The 21,779-nt window shown below is 39.1% G+C and overlaps 1 protein-coding gene across 1 annotated transcript in view; it reads left to right on the top strand.

The window, feature by feature from the left end:
• The first annotated feature begins 1,507 nt into the window (after positions 1-1,507).
• Positions 1,508-21,779, top strand: part of MAP9 (microtubule associated protein 9) — a 38,437-nt gene continuing 18,165 nt past the window's right edge. The window contains exons 1-6 of the mRNA XM_047092157.1: positions 1,508-1,581; positions 2,446-2,601; positions 3,353-3,437; positions 4,809-5,129; positions 11,269-11,498; positions 19,925-20,018. Of these exons, the coding sequence (XP_046948113.1) occupies positions 2,527-2,601; positions 3,353-3,437; positions 4,809-5,129; positions 11,269-11,498; positions 19,925-20,018 (805 nt within the window). The 5' untranslated portion in view covers positions 1,508-1,581; positions 2,446-2,526. The remainder of the gene's footprint in view (positions 1,582-2,445; positions 2,602-3,352; positions 3,438-4,808; positions 5,130-11,268; positions 11,499-19,924; positions 20,019-21,779) is intronic.

Below are 21,779 nucleotides of genomic sequence, written 5' to 3'. Positions count from 1 at the left end.
GTGGTTCTGTCAGTTCAGCACCTGACTCTTGATTTCGGCTCAGGTCATGGTCCCAAGGTCATGGGATCAACCCCTGCCCACCCCTGTCATGGTCTGTACTGAGTGTAGAGCCTGCTTGGGATTTTCTCTCTCTTTCTCCCTCTGCTCTTCTCCCCCACTCTATCTAAAATAAATAAATAAATAAATAAATAAATAAATAAATAAATAAAATCTCAATGTGATTTATTTGTAAATAATTGTTGCATAAGTAAAAAATTAATAAATCTTAGAGATATGGGGAAAAATACCAGGAACAAGTTTAATTTCTAGTCAGGGAATTCATTTGGACAATTTAGCAAGGACTAAGTCTTTTTTAAGTTAAAAATAGTAGAGGGACGCCTAGGTCACTCAGTCACTTAAGTGGCTGACTTTGGCTCAGGTCATGATCTCAATGGAAGAGTTGGAGCCCCAAGTCAGGCTCTTTGCTGCTGCTTCAGATTCTGTGTCTCCCTCACTCTCTGTCCCTACCCCCACTCACATTCTGTCTCTCTCAAAAATAAATAAACACTAAATTTTTTAAAAAAAAATAAAAAATAGTAGAAATCATGTTATTTCGAAGTCTTTAAAGAATTGCTTCTGTCTTTCGTTTGTTTAAGGATTTGCTGTACTAAGTGATGTCTATATTGGTTACTTCAGCAGAATGTGGTCTCCCAGTCTATGAGACTATTTTGTTCATTGCCTGGCTTGATTTTAACCAGATTATCCATCCACTTCGTATACAAAGGGGGGGGGGGGACTTTCCATGAAAGAAACACTTGGAATGGGTTTTCAGCTGTGTGGACAAGGGACTTTGTGACTGTTGCATAAAAAGTGTATCTAATATTGACTGAAGGCCATCTCAGGCCTCTTGCAGGTGTTCCACCTACATTATTTCATTCAATACTCACAGCAACCCTCTAAAGTGGCTTTTTTTTTTTTTCAGAAGAGTAAACGGGGTGGGGGGGGCGGCAAAATTTGCATGACATCTCACGGGTATAGAGAAGGAGTGCCAGGATTCAATGGGGGCAGTTAGTCTCAGTCTGCAAATGTCTCTGTAGCTATTCTGTCCCATCTGTCAGTACACTACTCCGATTCGTAAAACTTCAATTCCTAACTCTGACAAAACGGTGACTGTGCTTTGACTTAAACAGGTGGAGGTAAGGGCTCTCAGTCCTCTAGCAAGCGCAAGGCTTGGTCCCGGGTGGGAGCCTGGGGGTCCTGTCTCCTAGGCAACTGCAGTAGCACTGTAGGCTTTAATGCACCCTTTCCCCAGGACCCAAAGGGGTGACGTCATTTCCTCCGTCTGGGCGGTTGCCCCAGCGACGCGTCAGGCGGAAGAGCGGTGTCGGGTACCCGAGAGACCTGGCGGTGAGGAAGTCACTTCCTCCCAGAGACGCTGTTTCCTAGCAACCTCCTCCCATCTCCGCTTTTAGTCCCTCCTCTTTGCTCAGACCTGTGACAGTCTCCTAGAGCCGTCAGGCCCAGGCCGTGGCGAGAGGCTCTTGCCCAAGGCCAGGCGCTCAGTCCCTGGGGTAGCGGGGAGCTCACCGCAGGATCGGCTGGGTGGGTACAGAACACGGGTCCCGGGGTCTCGGAGGAAGGGGACTGGGACAGCGCTCGGTGTGCACGGGCCGGTCGAGTGCTGGGACCTGGGCTGTCTGTCGGCGCGGTGCAGTGCGGAGCCGGCGGGGACCCGGGTGCCACCTGGCCTGGCAAGAGCGGTCCCCGGCCGCGCGCTGCAGTGGATGGCGGGGTGACGGAGGCCCGAACCTCCACTCCTAGCACGAGAAAGGTTCACGGGCCCACTTGTGCAGTGATTTTAATGCTGCCTATCACGGAGGCTTCGTTTTGTTTTTAGCTCGCCCTATTAGCACTTTTATGGGAAGGAAGAGCGACTGGAAAAAAATATCGCTATTGCAGTTTAGCATTATGATCTTTGTCTTTCACTAGAACTGTACGCAAGGTTTTTTTTGTTTTTGTTTTGTTTTGTTTTGCTTTTTTGGTAGCGCTTCTTGGGTGTATCTTTTATGCTGCCAGTCTCCTTGGTAGTTTTCTAAATAAGGTATGGCTCTTTCTTGGACAATGTTATACTTTGGGGATGGAAGAGAGGTGAATAAGATACTGTATTTTAATTGGCAACATTTTATCATATTAACCTGTTGCAGTCATTTATTTGATCATCCTTAAAATAATTGCAAAACAATTTTAGGATAACTTCAATTTGACTTTTCTTTGATAACAAACTGGTGAGAATTTTATATTTCTTTAGAAGAACTCTGCATATTTAAGTGATTATTAGCTTAATGTTCATATGAGATGCTTTTCTCGATTGTTTTTTGTTGGCTCTTTTTTTCTCTTTGCACTAACGGGTAGTAATAGAAATTCTCAAATGTGCAAAAAAGTCTGATTTCTTTTTGTATATTTCAGGCACCATCAGAATTTGAATTATTTCCCTTGCCTATTAGCCATTTTATAAAGATTTTAAAAAGAAAAAAAGAAAGAAACACTATGTCTGATGAAGTTTTTAGCACAACTTTGGCTTATACAAAGAGTCCAAAAGTCACGAAAAGGACTACTTTTCAGGTAAAGTATTTCAAAACATTTTTATTTTGAGTGACTTGACAAGGTTAACTCTGTATTTGTAACGATGGACTCAAAATGATTCTAGGAATGACCCTGTAAAATGCAGGAGTAAATCCTACCTTCCTTTGGAGATTTTGCATTTCCTTTGGAGATCATATGTGGGCTCCAGTGTTACCAACTCTTCTGTGTGGCTTTCAGACTAGTACACTAGCTTTTGAAATTTTAAATCAGCTTTTAAAAGTTAAATTATATAGCAACTTTAAATTTGCATGTAAGGTTTTTTTTTTTCTGTTGTGACATAATACCATTTCAGTTCTCTCTGTCTAGTCACTGCTGTTTTGAACTCAGCTTCTAAGTTTGCCATATGGATTACATGTATTACCACAATATGCTAAAACAAAAGATCACAAAAAGGACCAGTTTCTTCCAAAATGCCAGTGTGTAATAAATCCTGTATAAATTGAGTCCTGCCTTGTTTATTATTCTCCCACCCTGATTACAGCCTGTAATTCATTTATTTGATATTGCCTGTTTCCTCCAATTTAACTGTAAGCTCCATGAGGAGAGGGATCTTGTCGGTGGTGTTACAATGGAGTCTGAGGGTTTGGATGCATGGCATAAGGATTATGTGTTATATGAATGAAACCTGGGTTTGAAAGCAGTTAATCAAGCATTATTTGTTTAAAGAACTAATTCTAAATATGAGACCTCTCTGTTTGGGTGGAAATTAATCTTAGTTGTCTCGTTTCAGGATGAGCTAATAAAAGCAATTACAGCCCGCTCAGCCAGGCAAAGAAGTTCTGAATACTCTGATGACTTTGACAGCGATGAGATTGGTATGTGTGAATATGGAAAAGTAAACCACTTGTCCTTTTTTTGCTTCTTTAGGTGCATTTAGCCCATCCCTACAAAAACAATCACTTACGTTAAAATAATACCTACAAATACACTGGTTTTAAATTTCCAACTTTTTGGTGAGTAAAAAGCCATTCATAACCTTTAAGAAGTTGTATGATTGTCTTTATTTCTGAGCGTGTATACTGAAAATGTAAATTAATTGATAGGTTTGCAGTGAAAGGATGTCTGTCAGTTGTAAACCATGTTGGACACAAGTGTCGACCCTATGAGACCCTCCAGCGAATTGAAAACTAGGGCCTGTGGAGCTAAACTTTGGTGCACATCAGAATCACTTTTGTAATGGTTTTTATAAGTCAGATTTTTTGGCTATAATAGGGGCTCCGTTTTAAAAGCCTAGCATATCGGCACTGGTATTTTATTTTATTTTTTTTTAATTTTTTTTCAACGTTTATTTATTTTTGGGACAGAGAGAGACAGAGCATGAACGGGGGGAGGGGCAGAGAGAGAGGGAGACACAGAATCGGAAACAGGCTCCAGGCTCTGAGCCATCAGCCCAGAGCCTGACGCGGGGCTCGAACTCCCGGACCGCGAGATCGTGACCTGGCTGAAGTCGGACGCTTAACCGACTGCGCCACCCAGGCGCCCCGGCACTGGTATTTTAATTTGGTTCTTTGATCATATAAAAATATTAGCATTTTAGGTTTCAAGTGTAAAGACACATAATTCCAACCTCGCAAGTCAGTGTATTATGCTTTAATATTCAGTGAATAGCTCTTGATATTGTCTTAAAAATAATCAGAACAATAGTTAAATCATTGCTATATAGTTAAGTTAGCATTCTTTATCAACCTTTTCATAGTAAAAGCTAATACTCTGGTATGCATGAAATTGTAGTTCTGAAATTTTTATGGAAAAAAAATATAATTAGCAAATAACCAGTAAAATTCTTCCACTTATCGATGTTCTCGATTTTATATAATGAAGTCATTTGCAGATAAAAGCTTTACAGTCCAAAACCCAGCTTAAATATCCCATGTCATTGTTATTTTGCGGGACCTTTGGATGATTCTCAGAGCAAGTGTAGGGCTTGGCACACTCTTCATACTCAGTATGTTTTGAATAAATTAATGAAATTGAAATTTTTATTTCATAAATACCGACAAAAACTCCCTAAGTTAGCTGTGTCTTAGAACTGCAGACCTGTTGGTAAAACAGACTTGCATCCATTCTAGTTGTAAGTTCATTTTACAACCTTAAAGATCAGTTTTTAAGGTTGTCTTTTTGATTAATGTAAACTTCACAACTTTAAAAAAGACTGTGGAAAACATTTTTTCTCTCCCATTTTTCAGTTTCCTTAGGTGATTTTTCTGATACCTCAGTAGATGAAAATTCAGATAAGAAAAAAATGAATGATTTCCATTTATCAGATGATGAAGAAAAGAATTCCCCAAAACTATCTTTTTTGAAAACCAAGAAATCAAACATTGACATGACAAAAGATGAGCCAGCTTTCTCTGCCAAAAATGATGAGGACATGACACCTGATGGTTGTGGAGACGTGGTTGGAGCTCCCTTATCTGAATCTCAAAGTGAAGACCAGGAAATCGAAAAAGACAAAATTAAAATGAAACCTAAACCCAGGATTCTCCCAGTCAAAAGCACATCTTCAGGTAATTTGTTAGGTTGGTGTAATCGCAGTTCTTATAAACTTATTTTCAGATAATCACAAAATATCTTTATATGGTAGCTAGTAAATATTTAAGAAATAGACTTACCTTTGTAATTTCAATTTTTTTTTTAACTTTCATTCAGTCTTGAGAGACAGAGAGACAGAGTATGAGTGGGGGAGGGACAGAGAGAGAGGGAGACACAGAATCCAAAGCAGGCTCCAGGCTCTGAGCTGTCAGCGCGGAGCCCAACGCAGGCCTGGAACTCACGACCGGTGGGATCATGACCTGAGCCGAAGTCAGTTGCATAACTGGCTGAGCCACCCAGGCTCTCCTGTAATTTTAGACTTATAAATCAAAGTAATGGATTTATAAAACACATAGTTCTGGCATCCAGTTGTATGTCAGTCTTGCATCTATGCTGGTGCCTTTTAGAAGGTCAGACAGAGTACCTTGTCATTCACAACTGTGGCTCCCAAAGCTTCTCGAGCCTTGCGAGGCCTTTGGGCTTCAGTTTTGTTTTCAGGGGTGGACTGCAATGCAGTCCTTTCTAATCCATTTTACACTCCAGAAATTAGTGTTACAGCGGCATTAGAACTAATCCTTCGAACAATCATTTCCATGCCATCATTTGCCAGAAGATTTTCTGACATTTGAGTATTTGAAGGGAGAGGGTTTTGTTGTCGGTGTTGTTATTTAAGCCTCCAACTTTCCTTCAGAAAAGAGAATCTCTATTTAGTTTCTCTGTTCCCTGGGAAAATCCACTGAAACTCAGTTTCCTGAAGGGAAGTTCCTGGTGCGATTGGGAATATAGTAGTTTCTCCACAATTCTACTGAGCTCTAGGCACAGTGAAGTGAAGATGATGTGAAGCAAGAGCCAGACTCTCTGAGGCCCCCTGAGCCACCACACAAAAATATGGGCGTAGAAGATTAAGGCTTTGGTGTCTGTTATTTAGCCCTTTTTTCCTGTTTTATAGAAAAAATATTCGTTGATACTTACCTTCATAAAAGTCTATTTCCTTTGTATCATTAACTACTGTACTGGTAAATACTTCCTACTTCACCTGTTAGGTATCACTGGTAACATCAGGCAGAACTTTATTTCAGACATATCCCATTAACCTTCAAATAAGAAGATATGAACAGAGCAGGAAAAAAGCCACCGTGTGTTAATTACAGGTGACCTTGGCAAATAGGGTAAGCCTTATTGTCTTTATGAGGAGGAGGATGAAACCTGTTATTCTTGTTCTACAGAATCATTTTGAGACTCTATGGAAGTGTGTCTGAGAAACTATATAAGTCTACAAAAATATAAGCACAAGGCCTAATGAAACAGAATTAAAGTGCTGAAATGTACCTTCCCAGTGTACTGAATAGCATCAAAAATGAAGAGAAAGGGAACATAAGGGACCTTGGCAACTATCCAGTAGTTCACCATTTCCCAAAACACAGCCTACAGTTTGTTCATTTGTATCATTGGAAAAACACAGAAATATGGAAGTTTTAAAGTAATTTCTTTATGAGAGAACTTGTTAGAGCCATTCAGAAAGAAATATGCATGAGAGATCTTTAAGAAGGATAGAGTAGACAGTGTTTCCTAGTCCTAGTGAATTTGGAAGTCTGTTTTCATGGATTATATTTATCCTATTTGTCTTGATTCTGCAAAGCTTTCATTAGGTAAATAAGAAAGTATAAACACACAGAAGCTAAAATTTGGTCTGATGTAGATAGAAGCATATAATTAGAACTTTATGGTAGATAATCATCAATAATCCACCTATTTAATACCTTTTTTAAAAAACCTGTGACAAGCTAAAATGAATAAAGAAATACTTTTCTTAAACCACAAGATGGCACCAGGATTCTAAACACTATACACAAACGTGCAATACCTTATTTTTAAAGTCATTAGCCATTTGCAATTCGCTATATGTAATGTAAAACTAGTTACCAAAAACAGGTAATCATTTACATTTATTTATAAAAGAAAGCATTTTGAAAATGTATAGAAGTATTTTTTTCTTTCTGAATTGACCATACTTCTAGAAGTGGAATTGTGGTATAAAGTATATTAAAGTCATTATTCCTAGCCTCTTCAGATTGAAGAAAAAAATTGAGGCTAGTGGTCAGTGCCTGGCATATACAATTCAGTAAGTATTTTAACATATAAATGAATAAATGCATGATTCATTCCTGAAAGAAAGAATGTGGTTCACAGGTTAAGCTTTATCCCTCTCTAAATTTTTAGACTCTTTTTCTTACAAATTTGGAACTTATTTTAAAAAAAATTTTTTTAACATTTCATTTTTGAGAAACAGAAAGAGACAGAGTGTGAGTGGGGAAGGGACAGAGAGAGAGAGGGAGACACAGAATCCAGAGGAGGCTCCAGGCTCTGAGCTGTCAGCACAGAGCCCGATTCGGGGCTTGAACTCACGGACCACGAGATCATGACCTGAGCTGAAGTTGGACACTTAACCGACTGAGCCACCCAAGCACTCCTAGAGCTTAGTATTTTTAATGTGGTGAGACATTGCTGAGTAGCAATTAATGCTTTATAAAAATATTAGAGTCTGAAAGTTTCCTTTGCTCTTGCTTGGCTTTTGGAAAAAGTAGACTCTCATTTCTTCAAGCAAATGTCACATGGGCAGTGATTGTAGAAAGCAATTTTTACAGGGTATGTTGTTTTTATTTTAACATTAAAATGACTAAAGGCATGAACTTCAGAGTCAGGGTGCTCTTGCTTTAATCCCACAAACTAGAGTTTATGGTCATGGGTGTACAACCTCTTTGTTCCTCATTTATTTGTCTGTGAATTGGGCAGAATAGTTGAACCTGTGCTAGAGCTTTGAGACAATTAAATGGATTTATATATTTGAAGTGTTTAGAACAATCTGGTGGAAATTCAGCACTTTTCTAAGTGCTTTTATTATTTATTTTATTATTTAGCATTTGCTCATAAGCAGATCAATTTATTTCTCCACACATATTTATTGTGAATATAGTTTTATTTCCATCATGTGACAAGTGCTGTGATGATAACTGAGAATATGACATTATAAAGACCTAATACCAATCCTCCAAGACTGTCATAGTCCGTTTGGGCCACTGTATCAAAGCACCATAGACTGGATGGCTTTTAAACAACAGAAGCCTATTTCTCACAGTTCTGGAAGCTAGCAGTCTGAGATCACAGTACCAGCATGGTCAGATGAGACAGAGCCCTCTTCTGGGTCTCAGACTTCTTATCGTATCTCTGTGTGGTAGAAGGGGTGAGGGAGCTCTCTGGAGCCTCTTTTATAAGGGCACTAATCCCATTCATGAAAGTTCCACTCTCATGGTCTGATCACCTCCCAAAGGCCCCACCTCCTAATGCCATCAACTCTGTGGTTAGGATTTCAACCTAAGAATTTGAGGGGAAGGTGGAGACACAAACATTTAAGCCATAGCAAAGACTTTACAATTCAATGGCAAAGTATATAAAAGGTACCTAAGGAAAGTAAGCACCTAAGTTTACTTGAGGGCATCAGGGAAGTCTTCCTGGAAATGGCAATAATAGTAATAACTGACAAATAATAGTACCCATCGTCAGAAGTCTTGGTTGCAAATGACTCAGCTCAGACTTCAGTGGAAAGAGGAATTTATCACTTAATTGAGCATGGATGTCAGAAGACCTCTCTTTAGGTGTGATTAAGTTTAGAGAGAGTCCTTTTATGTCATCTGGCTTCTCTCCACTTCTGTCTTCCCTCCCTGACTCCGAGACCTTCTCACTCTCTCCTACCCCTGTCACTGGCCCAGTTACTCCATCCCTTGGTCCAGTGGTTTTTTGTCTGTTTGTTTGTTTGTTTGTTTTTTAATCATTTGGTCTCTTTGTCTCAGCCATCTCTTCACTTGGCAGGAAAGAATGCCACTAGCAGTCTCCAAATCGTATCCTCACAGATGCATGTGATCTTAAAGGTATATTCTCCAACTCTAAATAGAAAAGTACTGACCTCCTGACAGCCTGCTGTGGACGGGGGAGATGAAGTTTCTGTGATATGCTGGGAGGGTGGGGTGCATTGCGGACCCCCCCCCCCTTACTGAGGTACAGAGGAGGTATTTGTTAATCCACTAGAATCACAAGGATGGAGAAGAGGAGAGACTACCCCAAAGAAAACAGGAGTGATGGACACACCAAAACCAAAACCAAAAAACAAAGAAAGAAAGAAAAAGGAAGGGAATAGTTTACCAGAGTTATCAATGTTCATTGAGTACCATACACTTTATATGTATTTTCTTACTCAGGTCCCACAGGTGCCTTAGGAATTCTTAACTCATGTTTACCGACGGGAAAACTGAGGTATGTGGAGGTTATATGATTGTGTAAGAGTATGGTGCCAATGACTGTCAGAGCCAAGGTTCAAACATGAAATATCTTAAATAGACAAACTCATCCAGAGAGCAGGTAGAATGGTAGTGGCCACGGCCTTTGGGGAGAGGAAAAGGGCATTTGCTATTCAACAGGTGTAAAGTTTCCCTCAGGCAAGATGAAACGTTCTAGAGGGCTGCTGTAGGACACGGATCCTTTAGTTGACAATACTGTATTATGCACTTAAAATTTGCTAAGAGGGTAAGATCCCTTGTTAAGTGTTCTTATCACAGTAAAAAAACTGACTCAGCCCCTTCTTTCAGGCATTATACAATATTCCGCTTACATTGAGGCTCGAATGGCATGCAAGCGTTTGTCAGGAGAAGAAGCAGCAGGCGGACATTCTAGGCAGAGGGATCAGCTTGGGTAAAGGTATGGTAGCAGGAGGGTCTGTGGCGCAGCCCCAAGAGAGCAGTGAGCCGAGTATTTCAGGAACACAGACTACAAAGTGGGTGTACCAGGAGACAAGGCAGCGCTGGTAGCCAGGCAGAAGACCATGAGACCTTTTATACCGTTCAGAGGCAATTAAGCTTTTATCCGGTAGGATTGGATGCTGGGGAGCCATTGGGGAATTTTGTGGGGAAGAGTGATGTGATCTGATTTGCATTTTGTAAATATCTCTGAGGCGGTAATCTAGGAGACAGCAAATGAGTTGCTGATGGCGGGGATGTGGAAAGTGGGGTAAAAGAGAGATTTAGCAAGAAGACTCAACAGGGGGTCCTGATGCTTCGGACATAAGGGGAACATGAGGAGGAATCCAGGATGGCTTGAACATTTGGCCCGAGTTGAGAACATAGCTAAAATTGGCAATAAAACATTTATAGTGGTGCCAGCTTGGTATGGTGACGGAATCTTCTAGCAGCATTCATAAGCCCATTTATAGCTAACGAGGAGGAAGGTGTTGATTACTTCAGTTTTGAAGTTTGTCAGAAGAAAGCACTGGTAGAACAATGGAGAAACGAATATGTATAACAGGTAACATTTAAGCAAGAAGTTTACGTAAAACGCTTTCTTACCTTTGAGGGCTGGAAGTATACCAGCATTACATTGTCGTTTTAAACTTGGAAGTAAGGGAAATAGTAACTCAGATGCTTTAACAACTGTGGAGAAGTTTTATGGACTCAAAAGAACACAGTTCACAAATGTAGTTCTTCGTTCCTCTCTCCAGTGAGAGTAGCGCTCCTGTCCCCGGTACCCACATCATCTTCATGCTTGTGACGCAACTTACCTTGCTCTTACAATTTCTTTTGTTTAGAATCATCTCCCCTCCAAATGTGTAAATCCTTGGACAGGGTCATTGTCACTGTCTTGATTATGAAGTCCAGCAATGTGAGTAATGTGTCCAGGGCCTGACAGCAGACATACAATCAAGGTTTATGCATGGACCCCCTCATGTTATAGAGGCAGAAACTGGGGCACTGTTGGTGTTTTGTTTTTTAGTTGTTATTTTTTTGACTATGAGAGTTCATAAACTTGAAGAGTCAACTTCTCACAAAACTAAACTAGTTACTTCCAGGATGGCAGCTACTTTGAAAAAAAAAAATTGACTTTGAACTATGGCTCATTTGTGCTTCCTGGAGCTCTGTGTAGAGAAGGGTTGTGGGCTTCTGGACTGTCCAGGGAAGAGAGCCAAGGTGCATGGACACAGGAGGGAAGTATGGCGGCACCTTAGGGTGTAATTGAAGTCATGGTCATTTTTTTGGGATGCTCACCTTAAAACACTTTATTTTCTGGCAGAAAACAACAGCAGCCTTGAAGCAGACAACCACTTCAGGCCTTCACCTCGGCCACGGAGCATGTTGAAAACACACAGCCACAAGGAGGAGAAAGATGGGCCAGGAGAAGATAAAACAACTGCTCTCCGTGAAGAATTAGAGCCACATTCTGCACCTTCCCCCCTCCCAGCGCTAAATGACAGACAACTAGAAGCTGAGAAAAAAGCATTCTCAGAAAACCTAGATCCTGAGGTTAGTGCTACTGTGCAACTGCTGAATTTGTTCCTGAACTCAGGTCTTTGCATCTGATTATGAAGAAGAGAATGTGTGTGTGTGTGTGTGTGTGTGTGTGTGTGTGTGTGTGTTACATGTTCTTTTCAGCACTTGATAGAGAAATTACTTATTTTGATTTATTTTGACAAGGAAATAATTTAAAGATGTTTTTAATATACAGTATTCCATTGAATCTAAAGCTCCAACTGTAAGATATAACACAGATGTATGTAACATTATTTTATGTACTACGAAGAAAGAAGAAAACTCTGACAATGAATCTGTAATCCACCAGTAATTATAAGATGCACCATCCAATTTCAGGGAAAGTAAATGTGAAAAAAAGAAGTTGCCCTTTTGAGTCTATGCAATAATGTCTGTCTTTAATTGTTCAGAATTTATAGTTTTAGGGGTGCCTGGGGTGGCTCAGTCGGTTAAGTGTCCCACTTCAACTCAGGTCATGCTCTCATGGTTTGTGGGCTCGAGCCTCATGTTGGGCTTATGCTGACAGCTCAGAGCCTGGAGCCTGCTTCAGATTCTGTCTCCCTCTGTCTCTGTTTCTCCCCTGCTTGCACTCTGTCTCTCTCTTGCAAAAATAAGTAAACATTAATTTTTTTTTTAATTTATAGTTTTAGTCACATATCTTTGAATTTTATAACTTATGGCTAAGAAGAGTATAGCCAGTGTCATTTTATTCATTTGGTTTTATTCACTCAACAAATATGTGTGTGTGTGTGTGTGTGTGTGTATTTTTTAAATGTTTATTTGTTTATTTTGAGAGAGAGAGAATGTGGTGGAGAGGCAGAGGGAGAGAGAGAGTGAATCGGAAGCAGGCTGTGCACTGACAATGCCCCCAGCGCAAAGCTTGATCTCACGAACTGTGAGAATACTACCTGAGCCGAGATCAGGAGTCAGGCACTTAACCGACTGTGCCACCCAGGCACCCCTCAGCAAGTGTATATTGAATGATCATGGCAATGTCCCATATTTGGGGGGGATACGATAAATGTGATCCTTCAGGATTTCATCAGAGAGTACACTAGGTATTGTTATTAGGGGAGAACACTTGGGCCCCTCTCTTCACCTTTCACTATGGTTAGTGAACTTACACATAACAGTTCAGAAGGAGTAAGTATGGGAAGAATGTTCGCTCTCCATAATCTGCTTTAGCAGATCAGGGAAAAGAACTAAATGGTACCAGGTTGAGCTTCTTTCTTTTTCTCCTGACTCCTCTGTGGTGGTGTGCGTGTAAGGATCCGGTCCCTTCGAGGCGGCACAAAGGGAGCTGGAGCACCTCCTTCATGTTAGGACTAAACAGATGGATCCTTCCAATTCGGAGGGGAAGTGTGAGCACAATAAGCTACTGATTCAAATCTGGCTTTGTAGCTTAGCTTTACCAGTAAAGCCGACAATTTGAATAAATCTATCTGAGCTCAAGGTGCTATTTCCTAATTTGTTCTGAAATCAGGAGAAGAAAAGAGGGTGTAATTGAACTGGTATTTTTTTATATTTAGTAAAACTAATTGCCCACGTGGGTTTTGTGTCAGTTTACCGTAGCTACTGTAACAAATTGCCATGAACTGGATGACTGAAAACAACAGAAATTTACTGTCTCCATTCTGGAGGTCAGAAGTCCAAAATCAAGCTATGGGCAGGGCCGTGTTCCCTCTGGAGGCTCCAGGGAAGAATTCTTCCTTGTTTCTTCCAGCGTCTGTCGGTTGCCAGCAGTCTTTGGCGCTCCGTGGCTTAGAGCTGCCTCACTTCCATCCCTGCCGTCATCATCATGTGGCCTTCTCTTCTTCCCTGTGTCTCAGTGTTTCCCTCTCTTTTCTCTTAAAAGGACACCAGTCATTGGATTTAGGGCCCACCTAATCCACTATGTTCTCATCTTCACTAATTCCTTCTGCAGACACCTTGTTTTCAAGTAAGATCACATTCTGAGGTTCTGGATGAAATTTTGAGGGAACACTCTTCAAAGTGGTACTGACACCTAACTTTAGATGCTCCCTGCTAGCATTTCTGCATCCCTTGATTAAAAAAAAAAAAAAAAAAAAAAAAAAAAAAAAAAAAAAAGAAGGTATTCCTAAAGTTTTTAAACTAACATCATATTATGACAAGATTTAATCAAATGAAATATCAACCCATAATCGCACCATTTAATAACAACTACGTTCATCATTCTTATTCCCCTCTAGGCTACTTTCCTATACCTGTTTTAGCATACTTGTCATAACGTAATTTGTGTCCTACTTTTTCTTTGTCTCTTAGCATTGGGTCATAAAGTATTTCCACATTGCTGGGTGATCTTGAGAAGACTACATTCACCTTACTGATTATAACATAGCCCATAACATAAAACTCTTATGTTATTTCTGGGTACGTTGGATACTTCTATTTTTAATAATCCGAATGTTCCCTATTTCTCATTATAAAGATCTTGCGGACTATGCTCTGAATCTTCTTTAAGCCTCAGGGATTTCTCATCTATTTTTTGTTCAGCTCTTCTCTCTTCTATGTCTATAACCTTTGGCTCTTCACTGGAAGTCAAAGACTGGAGGGGTCTGTGTCTATCCGCATTCTACTATGCTCAAGTCTCTAATTGTGTATACACTCTCGCTTGATACCACACCTCTCCCCCCCCACCTTACCTTCCTGCAAATGTCTCAGCTAGATTTTGAAAGGTGACATTTACTTTCTTACCATCCTCACCTCCTACCTTTCGTGTGTGTGTGTGTGTGTGTGTGTGTGTGTGTGTGTGTGTGAGAGAGAGAGAGAGAGAGAGAGAGAGAGAAAGGTGGAGATGATACGTATGTATGTATATATGTCAAACTTAGGATTCCTAGGATAAGATCTGGTTGATCACAGTAGAATATTGCATTGTGGGACTTGATTTGTTAATATTTTGTTAAGATTTCCACATCCATACTTATAGACGCTATTTGTCTATATTTTTTTCCTTATAATGTTATTATCAGGCTTGGGTATCCTATGAGTTGGGGAGTATCTCTTCCTCTTTTATTTTCTAAAAGTTTGGTACCATTTTTTTTTCTTTAATTAAGACAATTCACTAGTGAAATTGTCTGGGATTTTCTTTGTGGAGAGGTATTTGATAGTAAAGTGTATTTTTTTTTTAATTTTTTTTTAACGTTTATTTATTTTTGAGACAGAGAGAGACAGAGCATGAACAGGGGAGGGGCAGAGAGAGAGGGAGACACAGAATCTGAAACGGGCTCTAGGCTCTGAGCTGTCAGCACAGAGCCCAACGCGGGGCTCAAACTCACGGACCGTGAGATCGTGACCTGAGCCGAAGTCGGACGCTTAACCGACTGAGCCACCCAGGCGCCCCTAAAGTGTATTTTTTGATAGATATTTTGGTATTCAGGTTTTCTATTTCATCAATTTGGTAATTTAGGTCTATTAAGAAATTTGTCCATTTCATCTGAGATGTTGAATCTGTAAACATGAGGTTGTGATAATTCCTTTATTCTTTTGATGACAGTGAGATTATCATAACATTCCATCTTTTATTTCTAATATATAGATTATGTTTTCTGTCTTTCTTGTAATATCTTGATAAGCATCATCCAGTTTTATTAACTTTTCTAAGAACCAACTTTGGCTTTGTCAGTTTTCTCTGTTGTTTGTTTCCAATTTCACTGATTTTCACTCTTCATTTTTTTTTCTTCCTTTTTTTTTTCTTTTACTTTGTTTTGGTTTAATTTGCATACCCATAAGTTGGAAAATGTATTCATTGATTTTAAGCCTTTCATCCTTTCTATTAAAACCTTTGAATGCTATAAATTTCCCTCTCTGCACTGCTTTAGCAGCACCCAAATTTTAATACCTTTTATTTTCATTATCATTTCTTTTAAATATATTTTCTAATTTCCTTTGTGATTTCATTTTTGGCTGATTGGTTAATTTGTGGTGAGTGATTTTACTTTCAAATATCTGGATTTTTTCTATATGTAATTTTGTATTGATTTGTAATTTAGTTTTGTTATGATCAGAGACTATATCTTACATAATTTCACATTTTACAGATTTTTTTAGATTTTTTTTATGGATCAGCCTAAGTGTATCTTGTGAAAATTCCATTTGCATTTACAGAAGATGTAAGTTTTGCAGCTGTTGGATATACTGTTCTATAATTTCTGTTTGGTCAAGGTGGCTGGTGGTATCACTGAGATCTTCTCCATCCTCACTCATTTTTTTGTCTGGCTGGTTTACCAAGTACCAACAGTGTTAAAATCTCCAGTTATGTTTGTGAATTTGTCTGTTCTTCCCTTTAGTTCTATCAGTATTTTATGACTCTATTAGGCACATACACATTTATCATTATTATGTCTTGACCCTATTTACATTATGAAATGTTTCTTCCTCTGGTAATTCTCCTTATCTTGCAGTTTGATTTGTCTAATATTTCAGCTTTCTTACTACTGGTGTTTGCATGGTTTATCTTCTTGTATCATTCTCTGCAAACTATTTGTGACTTTTTCTTTTTTATATAATTTTTATAATAATTCTTTTATAATAACTGTTAGGTTATAAAAAACTGACTTTTTTTTAAAATCAAACCTGACAGTCTTCTTTTTAATTATTGTCCATTTGGGAGTGCTTAGTCTGTTTACTTTTAATTTAGGACCAATTTGTTGCTGTGTGTTTTCTATTTATCTGTTTTGTTTTGTTTTTTAAGTTAGTCCTGTCATTGTCGTTCCTCTGTAACATTTTCCCTGACTTTTTTTTCTTTTTTTTTCCTTGAGAGTTAATCACATAGGTTTTAGTTTCCAATTTTGATTCCTCTATTGCCTTTTTAACTGTACCTATTTGTGTTATATTTTTAGTAGTTGCTCTGTGGATTACAAGATGCAGATATAAATTCTCACAATCTACCTAGTGTCAATACTGTACTATTTCATATTTAATATAGAAATCTTGTCATAGTGTACTTCCATGTATTCCCTCATCCATCCTGTTATTGTTGTCATAAACACTGCATTTACATATCATATAATTCCCACAATACAGTGTTACGATTTTCCTTTAAAAAAACTTTTTTGTCTTTGACTTTTAAGGAATTAAAAGAAAAAAAGAATAAATATTTATAGTTTTCTTAAATGTGTCTACCATTTCTAAGGATCTTTATTCCTTCCTATAGAGCCAGATTACTTTCTGGTATTATTTCCCTTCAATTTTAAGAACTTATTTTTATATTTCTTGTAATGCAGGTTTGCTAGTGATGGGTTCTCTCGATCCTACTTATCTAAAAAATATTTATTTCATCTTCATTTAAAAAAATTTTTAATGTTTATTTATTTTTGAGAGAGAGAGAGCATGAGCAGGGGAGGGCAGAGAAAGAGGGAGCCACAGAATCCAAAACAGGCTCCAGGTTTAGCTGTCAGCACAGAGCCCAAAGTGGGGCTCAAACCCGGGAACTGTGAGTCAGCTTAGCTGAGTATATACATCTAGGCTGATTACAGTTTCTTTCTCATCAACCCCATTCCCCCAGCTCTTTATTAGTTTCCATTGTTCCTGGCCGGTATTATTTCCGGTGTGAAATCAGCAATGATTCATTTTGTTGTCTTCCCATGTATGTTTTCTTTTTTCCGGCAAAATGTTTTCAAGATTTTTTTTAAAAAAGTTTTTTATTACAATAGTTTGACTGCAAGGTAACTAGATGTGTGTTTTTTTTTTTTTTTAATTTTTATCCATTTATTTACTTTGAGAGAGAGAGAGAGAGAGAGAGATAGCACAAGTGAGGGAGGGGCAGAGAGAGAAAGGGAGAGAGAGAATTCCAAGTAGGCTCTGCACTGCCAGCACAGAGCCCGATGTGGGGCTCAATCCCACGAAACTGTGAGATCATGACTTGAGCTGAAACCAAGAGTCGGACGCTTAACCGACTGAGCCACTGAGGTGCCCGATGTGTGTTTTGTTTTTTAATATTTATTCTGTTTGGGTTTCACTGAGCTTTCAGGATCTATAAACTGATACTTTCTTTGAAAATGGAAAGTTTTTATGTATTTTTTTTCCTGCCCTAGTTTTCTTTTCTTCTTTTTAGTATTGAAATCTTTGATATGTCTCATTCAGTCTCTAAAATTCTGTTCATGTTTCTTCAGTCTTTCTTCCCTTTGTTATTCAGATTGAACAAAGTATTGGTCTGTCGTTGAGTACACTGCCCATTTTTGCCATCCCTGATCTGCTGTTGTCTACCCAGCAGATGTTTTATTTTAGTATTATAGTTTCCAACTCTATAGTGTCCATTGGTATTTTTTTTATTTTTCATATATTTAATAAGATCCCCATCTAGTCAACTTCCATGCATGCATTTCCTCTAAGTGCTTGAAAATATTTTTAATACCTATTTAAAGTCCTCATTTGTTAATTGCAACATCTGGGTCATCTCTAGCTTGACTCCTAAGGACTGTTTTGCTTGTTCGTTTGTTTTTAATGTTTTTTTTTTTTTTTTTTTTTTTTTAAAGACAGAGAGAGACAGAATGTGAGCAGGGGAGGGGCAGAGAGAGGGAGACACAGAATCTGAAGCAGGTTCCAGGCTCTGAGCTGTCAGCACTGAACCCCATGCGTGGCTCTAACTCATGAACCATGAGATCATGACCTGAGCTGAAGTCGGACACTTAACCGAATGAGATACCCAGGTGCCCCCCAAGGGCTGTTTTTATTATTTTTGTTTTTGTTTTCATAAATATGAGTCACCATTTTCCATTTCTTCACCTATCTAGAAACTTTTTGATTGAATACGGTATGTTATGAACAATATGTTATAGAGATTCTAGAGTCTGTTATGTTCCTCTGAACATGTGTTTTAGTGTACAGATATTGTGGCTGGACTCAAATTGCCAAGTCTGGGGGCGCCTGGGTGGCTCAGTCGGTTAGGCGGCGGACTTCGGCTCAGGTCATGATCTCGCGGTCCGTGAGTTCGAGCCCCGCATCGGGCTCTGTGCTGACAGCTCAGAGCCTGGAGCCTGTTTCAGATTCTGTGTCTCCCTCTCTCTGACCCTCCCCCGTTCATGCTCTGTCTCTCTCTGTCTCAAAAATAAATAAACGTCAAATTGCCAAGTCTGTCTCCCTTGCCATGGATATCAACAGAAATCTCTGCTTAGTTCTTTCGGTTTCTAATTGCTCTGATTTTACAGGATCTTCCGATGTCTTCCCTGTGCCATGCATAGATGAACCAAGGGTTTGGGATGAATTTTATAAACAAATGTTGGGGTTCGTGCCACTGCAGCTCTTCCTCAAATTTACTGGCTGACTTTATAGTCCCAAACTCCGTGCCCTGACCCTTTAAGCCAGCCTGGTGAGGCTGCAACCTTCTACCACTTGGGCCGCAAGGATGGGTGAATGAACTCAGGCAAAAATCTACTAACTTGCCAGTCTCCTCTGGCAGAGCTTTGTCTCTCAAAGTAGATTGCCGTGTGTCAGCCCTTCTGCCATTTTCTCAGATAGTTTCTGCTTCTTGCTTTTGGTAGATAATTGTCTTTGTTCCCATAAAATATCGTGGGAAAGAAAAATAGAATTTGTTACTTATGCAGTAAAGTCAAACTCTTACATTATGATGCCATCAACTTTAGGCTAGATTATTACTCTGTAAAGAGATGTTTGGTGCAGACATACAAATATTAATTATTTCACTTCAGATATAATTTTCAGAATTGTGAGGAAAACTCAAGTGCGTGGAGTCTATGTACTTTTTCTATCTAAATATTTGGTAGTTGTTGTCTACTTGGTTTTATAAATGGCTTTTATTTGGACATTTGACACGAAGGGTTTTTGTTCTACTCTCTTCATACCTTCTTAGAAATAAGAATTAGAGAAAAAGATATCAAATCTTTGTCTCAAATACTTATGAGATCTGATTTGAGAGCAAGAGTTTTGATAATTGCTAAAAACAAATATCGAGATGCCCATGAAAGAGCTAGAAAAACTCTTTAGTGACCCCTGTTAATGATCAAGACATCAATGTTTGAAAGTAAAGCATATTAGCCTCCACAGGCTTAATGCTTTTGGTGTTTCATCTGCAAACTCCTCATAAGGCCGATTTCAGAGTTATGAAATAGTCTTTTTTTTTTTTTTTAATTTTTTTTTTCAACGTTTTATTTTATTTTTGGGACAGAGAGAGACAGAGCATGAACGGGGGAGGGGCAGAGAGAGAGGGAGACACAGAATCGGAAGCAGGCTCCAGGCTCTGAGCCATCAGCCCAGAGCCTGACGCGGGGCTCGAACTCACGGACCGCGAGATCGTGACCTGGCTGAAGTCGGACGCTTAACCGACTGCGCCACCCAGGCGCCCCTGAAATAGTCTTAATAATGCTATTGTCCCACACAAATCTTAAGAAGTAAACTTACATAGTAAATACTCTTTTTCTTTTTTTTTTTTTTTTTTTGAACAGGATCCATGGTTAACAAGTCTATCATCGTCATCTCTTAAAGAAAGTCTTGGAGATTCCTTATCACCAGGATCTGGGGAAAAAGCATCCATACAAGGTAGTTATGTCAAATTGTTACATCGCATTTTATGTTTGAACTCCACATTGCTAAGAATCTTGTTTGCAAAAGACATACTTTTCAGAATGATACGTTTGTATTTGCCTTAGTTTTAACCCCCCGTGTGCTGTTTACTAACCATGTGATTTTAGATGCAGAACTAGACAAGGTTACGAGAGCAAAGTTACCTAATCTCTCTGGCCCTGTATACTGATCTTGCAAAGGGGGATCTAAGAGCAAGCTACCTCGTCTCTCATGGCTGTGAGAATTAAATGAGCTAATAATACCTGTAAAGCCCTTAGAACAGTGCCACGGTAAGCACGTAAGTAAGTGTGAGGTGTGACTTACTAATGCATTTCTTTCCTTAGTCCTGTGACATATAGCTTGATGGGAGCTAAAAGGCATAGCTATTTCTAGGACCAGGATGTGTGCATTTATTAAGTGCTTGCCATGTAGTATAATTTTTGTCATTTTACAGATGAGAAAAACTGAAGTGCAAAGATATTGGGAAACATACCCAAAAGTCAGTGCTAAAACCATAATTTGAATCTTTGGCTCCAAAGTCCTTGTTCTTTTTACTGAATACATTAATTGGCAGTTCTAAAGAATTCATTAATGATACTTGGAGTCGTGAGTGCTCTCCAAATGAAAATGTGTAACTATAATTGCAAAATTATTTTAAATCCGGCTTAGTTCAAAACCAGTTCCAAAAAATGGCTGTAATAATGAAAGCAGCAGAATTAAGACTTTGACAATAAAAATATAAAGTTGGCCAATAGGTGGATCCTAGTAGAACTGAAAATTGGTGATCACAGACTTCTTTCTGTTGAACATTCCAAAGTGGGGCAGGCAGAATAATAGGAGAAGTTCTGTAATAATGAAACAGAATCTTGGCATGCCACTGCTTGAGGCTGTCCCTTAGAGCATGGAGATGAGTAATAGGCCAGCTTTTAGTGCCCTGTTGGTATCATAGACAACATTTCTGCATCTTGGCAGAAATAAAACTGTCTAGATGGGGGCACCTGGGTGGCTCAGTCAGTGAAGCTTCCGACTTCAGCTCAGGTCATGATCTCGTGGTTCATGAGTTCGAGCCCTGCATCAGGCTCTGCGCTGACAGCTCAGACAGAACCTGGAGCCTGCTTCGGATTCTGTATCTCCTACTCTCTCTGCCCCTCCCCTGCTCACACTCTGTCTCTCTCTCAAAAATAAATAATAAACATTAACGTAAAATTAAAAAAAAAAAAAAAAACCTGTCTAGAAGAAGGCTTTATTCTCTGTGTGGTGGACTCTTCTAAAATTTCATGAATTCTTGGTTCTCCTGCAGCTCAGCAATTTTGCTCCCGTACCACTTGTACCTATAGTAGCATAGAGATGCGTACCTCCTGCCCACACAGCTTCTTGTTCCAGCTAAGAAACACAGGCTTTCAAATAGAATAGATACTGCCCTCTCACTTACTTGGTTTATCATCAACAGGAGCTTTTGGTGTGCCTTTGGTTTAGGGTAGTTATTCCATTCTACTTACTAATATGTTTGGTTTTTTTTTTCCTAAGTATTAGGTAAGTCAAATGCTTTAGTACATTAAGTAGCCACTTTCTCTTTTGTACATCACTTTGGAGAAAAGTTTATTCAAGTTGAATACAATAGCTCTCTTCACATTTTATTTTGCATGACAAAGCCATCCTAGGCAATTCTCATTTAGTAGAAAGCCAATGAATCTGTTATCTACCTTATTAGTTCAGAAGAGAGTTTTAGTTTTGTGA

This window comes from Lynx rufus, unplaced genomic scaffold (assembly GCF_022079265.1).
Source record: "Lynx rufus isolate CCGP_SWC_20201006 ecotype Redwood Valley unplaced genomic scaffold, mLynRuf1.p SCAF_3, whole genome shotgun sequence".
Classification (NCBI taxonomy): Eukaryota; Metazoa; Chordata; class Mammalia; order Carnivora; family Felidae; genus Lynx; species Lynx rufus.
This window is presented reverse-complemented; position numbering and strand designations above follow the sequence as displayed.